The sequence below is a fragment of the Propithecus coquereli genome, unplaced genomic scaffold, assembly GCF_000956105.1.
Source record: "Propithecus coquereli isolate 6110/MARCELLA unplaced genomic scaffold, Pcoq_1.0 Scaffold130, whole genome shotgun sequence".
Classification (NCBI taxonomy): domain Eukaryota; kingdom Metazoa; phylum Chordata; class Mammalia; order Primates; family Indriidae; genus Propithecus; species Propithecus coquereli.
In genome coordinates this window covers 5192435-5199106 of record NW_012137192.1, presented here as the reverse complement: position 1 = coordinate 5199106, position 6672 = coordinate 5192435, and the positions used below count along the sequence as shown (strand labels likewise).

The 6672-nt window shown below is 38.2% G+C and overlaps 1 protein-coding gene across 1 annotated transcript in view; it reads left to right on the top strand.

The window, feature by feature from the left end:
* IKBKAP (inhibitor of kappa light polypeptide gene enhancer in B-cells, kinase complex-associated protein) overlaps positions 1-6672 on the top strand; it is a 111808-nt gene that overhangs the window by 30048 nt on the left and 75088 nt on the right. Inside the window, exon 13 of the mRNA XM_012638524.1 lies at positions 3990-4220. Coding sequence (XP_012493978.1) covers positions 3990-4220 — 231 coding nt within the window. The remainder of the gene's footprint in view (positions 1-3989; positions 4221-6672) is intronic.

Genomic DNA, 6672 nt, shown 5'->3' with positions numbered 1-6672 from the left:
CATGCCTGTAGTTTCAGCTACTTGGGAGGCTGAGACAGAAGAATTGCTTGAGCCCAGGAGTTTGAGGTTGCTGTGAGCTATGCTGACGCCACAGCACTCTAGCCCAGGCAAAAGAGTGAGACTCTGTCTCAAAAAAAAAAAAAAAAAAAGAGAAAAGATCCTTGCTGAAGTAGAAACACATCAAATGGTAATCTTTAATTACGTAAAATTTTAAACACCCTAAAAGTTGAGAGAAGAGTTTAATGAACTCCCATGTATTTGTTACTTCCAATAGATAACAACACTTAGCAAAATTATTTTCATCTGTCCACTACTCCCTGGCCTATGCATACATACACAAACATATATTTTATTTCCTGGAGTTTTAATTCTAGAAATCATGTTTTCAATATTTATTTCTGATAGTTAGGAACATTTTTCTTCACATAACCGTAATTCTGTTGTTACGCCTTACCTTATACCCAGTCCATATTCAAATTTCTCTGATTGTCTAAAAATGTCATCTTGTATCTGATTAAGTATCTTTTAATCTCTAAGCACAGTGCTTAAAGATTTATTTTTTTAAAGTCCTCTACTTTAATGACATAGTTCACAGATTTGTTTAGTGACTTTGTAAGTTAGTAATTTACAGCTAGGGATCAGCTCAGCTATTGGGATTATTTGATTTGTGAGGGCAAGGAATTCAGGTATCATGAAGATTTTGAAGTAAATGCATAGCTAAAGGCCAGTGACAGATCTTTGTTCCCTGCTAGGTAAATGACTTGCTCTGGAATGCAGATTCTTCTGTGCTTGCAGTTTGGTTGGAAGACCTTCAGAGAGAAAAAAGTTCCACTCTGAAGACCTATGGTAAGACAGCTATAATATTTCAGCCTTATTAAAGGCTGAAAGATATAATTAAAGGTAGAATGATATGGGATTTCCTTCATTCCTTCTATTTAGTCCCTTAATGGAATCAAAGAAGGTGAAGTGGGTAGATGGAGATGGGGAGTGGTTAGGTGTTGATTATTTATGGATTTCAGTCATGTATTAGGGTTCTCTAGAGAAACAGAACCAGTAGGAGATGTATATGTGTGTGTGTGTGTGTGTGTGTGTGTAGTTGTGTATATATACTATATATAAGTATATAGTGTGTGTATATATAGTGTGTATATATAGTCGTCCCTTGGTATCCTGGGGAGATTGGTTCCAGGGTTGCCTGGGGATACCAAAATCTATACTCAAGTATGTACTCAAGTCCCAGAGTTGGCCCTGCAGAACTCTAGGATAGGAAAAGCTGGCCTTCTCTGTGTACTTGGGTATTGCATCCTGAAAATACTGTATTTTCAATCTTGAGTTACAGATGTGGAGGGCCTATTGTATTTAGTAAAAAAAAAAAAGAATCTAGCCTGAGCAATGTGGCAAGCCCCAGTCTCTACAAAAATTTTTAAAAAATTAATTAGCTGGGTGTGGTGGCATGTGCCTATAGTCCAGCAACTTGGGAGGCTGGGGCAGGAGGATCACTTGAGCCCAGGAATTTGAGGTTGTGGTGAGCTGTAATGACGCCACTGCATTCGAGCCTGGGCAACAGAATGAGACCCTGTCTCAAAAAAAAGAAAAAGAAGAAAGAAAAAGTCTGTGTGTAAGTGGACCCACACAGTTCAAACTAGTACTGCTCAAAGGTCAGTTTTATTTATATCAGAGAGAAAGAGGGGTTGGGGGGAGGGAGAGAGGGCGAGTAAGAGAGGTATGGATGAATTTATTTTAAGAAATTGGGTCATGTAGGGGATGGCAAATTTGAAATTTCTAGGGCAGGCTGGAAATTCAGGTAAGAGTTGATGTTGCAGTCTTGAGGCAGAAATCTTTAGGGCAGTCTGGAGACTTAGGATGCCCATGTTACAATCTTGAGGCAGAATTCCTTCTTTGGGAAACCTCAGTTTTTTCTTTTAAGGCCTTCAGCTCATTGAAGGGGACCCACGGATATTATATTAATAGAGGGTAATCTGCTTTAATTAAAGTAAACTGATAGTAAATGTTAATCACATCTACAAAATACCTTCACAGCCGCATCTATACTAGTGTTTGACCAGACAACCGGGCACCATGGGCTAGCTAAGTTGACCCGTAAAATTACCCATCATAAGTCATCAGTGCTTTCTCTTCTTGGATGGTATTATTATGGAAAATCAAACACTAACCAAAGGAATACTGTGGAAGTGAAGGAAGATTTAGATTAAGTAAGAATCTTTTCTAAGGCTGAGGCTAAAGGATCACTTGAACTCAGGAGCTGGAGACCAGCCTGGGCAAAAGTGAGACCCCATCTCTACAAAAAATAGAAAAAATTAGCCAGGCATGGTGGCGCATGCCTGTAGGAGGCTGAGGTGGGTGGATTGCTTGAGCCCAGGAGTTTGAGGTTGCAGTGAGCTATTATGATGCCACTGTACTCTCTAGCTGGGGTGATGGAGCGAGACTTTGTCTCCAAAGGAAAAAAAAAAGTTTTTCTATACCTTTTAAAATGTGTAAATACGTGTTTTTAAGTATTAAATAACATATGAAAATGTTAGAAAATAAAAATGAGAAAAATACCTCATAGTTCTACCACTCAGTGATAATCACTATTAAAATTTTTCTTTTAGATTTTTTTTAGTATATGTCTCAGTATAGCTACGATCTCATTATTCTTAAAAATGTAGGTATGATACATGTAGTTTTGTAACTTGCTTCAACTCTGTATCGCTAGCATATTTCCATTTCATGAACATATGTACATCTGTATCATTTTAAATTGCTGTGTAATCTCTTGTGCCTGTTTATGAGATCTTGTGCTGTTAGACACTTAAAGATTTATAATTTCTCATTATCGTGAATAGCAATGCACTGAACATTTTTGTTCATAAATCTTTTTACTTTATTACTTTCTAAGTGGCTTTTCAAACCTTTAATCAATAGAACCTTTTTGACTGAAATGTTATTAAGAAATTCATTCATTTATTCATTCAACACAATAGTTCTCAACCCTGGCTGTACCTTTAGCAAAATATAATGATATCCAGGCTTCATCTCAGAATTGGGTTCAGTGTATTGGAATGGGGATGATACATCAGTGTTAGATTAAAAGGAAAAAAAAACTCCCTTGTGATTTTAACATATAGCCACAGTTAAAAAGTACTGATTGACCAGTGTGTCAAGGGATGGCACTGTCAGATGCTCAGGGTAAAAATACTGCACGATAATAGCTATAATAGCTATCCTCACAGAGCGTTAGCATATTGTCTAACTTACCAACCTGTGCCTACATAGAAGTATATTAACAACATGGTCAGAGACTATGTTATATTTGCTGTGATTGCTAAGTTAAGAATTAGTGAACAGATTATGAAAATAGATTCCTTAATATAACCAATATTCCTTAATATAATTCATAATATAATAAGATCTTAATTTGTATGTGTCATCTGTTTAATAAAGGTTGATTTGGGCATGATTATGTCGTGTTCTTTTAATAGATCTTGGAAAGGATAATTACATGCTAATCTCCCTTGGGCAGCTGAATTATAGTTAATACCAGATAGCCTTGGACATAGTTGCATGCAAAGCACCTGGAAGAAAATAAGCATCTTAAGCCTAGTACAACATAGTGATGCTAGTCCGGATCTTGCACTGAGTGTTTTATTAATAATACTATTAATCTAATTGCCATATTCTCTTCTTCCTAAATCTTCATGAAAAACCCAGTAAAACACTACCTTATCCTACTTAGCTTTCCATCATGATCATGCAGTTTGAAGGTAAAGGTGAAAATAAATGAGTATTTCTGACCTTACTGATGCTTGACATTTTATCTCCATGGAAAACTATCTTTTAACAATTATTATTGTTATATTATGATTTTAATGAAGAGACTGAGCAGGGAGGGTCCTATGAAAAAGAGAAGATTGCCCCTGTCTCCCTCTAGGATGTGGTATGAAGTATGGTTCCTTGGCCTCTGAAGGCCTTTTCCTTTTCCTTTGCAGTTCAGCTCTGGACTGTTGGAAACTATCACTGGTATCTCAAACAAAGTCTGCCCTTCAGCACCTGTGGGAAGAACAAGATTGTGTCGCTGATGTGGGACACGGTCACCCCATACCGGCTGCATGTTCTCTGTCAGGGCTGGCATTACCTCTGCTATGACTGGCATTGGACAACTGATCGGAGCTCGGGAGATAATGCAAGTGACCTGGCAAATGTGGCTGTCATTGATGGAAGTAAGCTGCTGGGAAATATGTCCATGATCCTGCAAGTGATCCCAAGCCCAGGACCTGCAGATGTGGTGGTTTGACTAGAACAGTGGGGGATCTTTGTCTGTCTTGCTTGTTTGGTTTATTTTTACTTATTTGTTTTGTTTTTCATTGAATGGGAATGCCCTTCGGTGGGGTTTATACTCTTTCAAGAACCATAGTCCCTCCTCCCCCCTACAGTTTCCTGTTATACTGTATCCATGGCCTTCACATTTACTTGTCTGGCCTTTAAAGATTTTGAAAATTTTGACCTCCAGTAGAGACGAGTACAAGAGTAGAGTCTGTGAGATCAAGTGTGTTATCCTTGTCTGTTTGCCCTGACACAGATGTAGGTTGACCCTTGTACAACTCCACTTGTATTGCTTTGTTTCCTGATATAAATACTAGCTAATTATGTAACTCTGGTATGTTCCGTTCATGTCATAGACATCTGTCTACTGTGAGAATTAAGTTGGTGTTTTATAGTCAGGTGGAGGGGTTTTTGGGGGGATAGGGGGCAGGATTGGGGAATGAAATCCTCACCCGAATGGATAGTTTACTTATTGCTATAACATAAGGACACTTGCTTCTGAGATTGTAATGTGAGTTTGATATACTAATTCATAGTCTGTGTAATAGTCATAATACTGATTTTATAAGTACATTCTATATAGAGAACTTAATCAGATCTGCCTTATTACCAAATCCATACATAGGACGTACTTTAAGGATTTCGAAGATATCGATTCCCTTGGTTTAGTGTGGCTTGGTTGCAGGCCCAGGTTTAAAGCTAGAGCTCTGACCTCTTCACCTTTTTGCCTTAGTCCCTGGCACCTGAAACTCCAAGTTCAGAGATGGACTACTCTAGAGCTGGAGGTGACAATAACCAGATATAGACAGAACCCATGACACTTTCCTCCCTATACTGTTCTTAAGCTTTTTCATGAAAAAAACACTGAAAATTATTTTTAAGAATTGCCGTATGTTTTTTACCACCATTATTACTTAGTGGTAGCACGATGTTCAGATGCCTTACCATCCTCCTTAAGCTTTTTAAAATAGTTTTTTAAAAAATAATACTAATGTGTTCATTGTCAAGGCAAATCAGCAAAAGCAAAAATTAAATGCTTTTCAAAGAAGGTTTTCTATCAGCCAGTCATATGAAAAGTAAACAGACATTTGCCTCTGCACTCTGTTACTGTTTGAGTGTCTTAATGTTGGTTTTGCGAGATTAGAAAGAATCATATGTAAAGTAAGCTTTTGTGGTGCTTACTGTATGATGCTAATGACTTTATATATCACTTTATAGTGAATGGGATGTTTTGTCCTATATTTACTTTTTTAAAATTAGCTTTATACCATTCATTTATTTAAAGTGTAAAATTCAATGGTTTATATATATGTGCATATGTATTCACAGACTTGTATAACCGTGACCAATTTTAGGATGTTTTCATCTCCCCAGAATGAAACCCTGTACCACTCTGTTCATTTTACTTGACTTACAACTCCCCGTGATGAGATAGGGCAGATTGAGAGCTCTGCTTTTAGAAGATTGATTGGCATCAATATGTAGGATCTGCCTAGGGAAGGGGACACCTGGAGGCAGAGATAACAGTTAGGAGAAGCTGTCTAGCCAGGAGATAGTGAGAGCTTGTACCAAGGCAGAGTTTGTAGAAATGGAAAGAAGAGAGAGATCATACAAATCCAGAAAGTAAAAATGCTTGAGAAGTTAGGGAACGCATTGTAGGGAGTTTGGATATAAGAGAATCTGGGAAAAGGTTGCAGAAGTCCTTATTAGAGTGTGGGATTTAGAGATTAGCATCTCAAACATGGAGCAGTTTCAGGTGATGGTCCTGGTCTGGGCAGCTCAAATGGAATTGACGTTGATGAATGCCAGCATTGAGCACCTACCAGGTGAGCATGGTAAGAGGACAAGTTGGTGAGAGATTAAAAAGTGCGAGTGTAGAAAAATGACTAATGTCAGCTTCTACATTGTCCAGGGAGTCAAGTAAGGTTCAAGAATAAAAAATTTTATTCAGTTCAAAAATAATGACAAGAGAAAAGATTATAGGTTGAAGTCAAAGGTTTCACTTGGTGTGTCCTATGTATCATTCCTCCACCCTCCCCCTCACTGTTTCCAGATTGTTTATTATGTGCCAGGCTTTTATCTAGTCCTTGCTTTCTGGAGATGGTATTCTAGCTGGGGACAGAGATAGTAAATAAAATCTATCAGATGGCAAGTGCTGTGGAGGAAAATGAAGCAAAATAGGGGATAGGGAGAGCTTGAGGGTAGGGGGCTCCTGCTGGGGGAAGGTGGCTTTTGTATTTAGGGGTATCAGGTGATGTTTAAGTAGACACATGGTGAGAATCCCAGTGGTGAGCCATGCAGACATCTGGGCCAAGAGCATTCCAAGCAGAGTAAAAAGCAGCTGCAGGC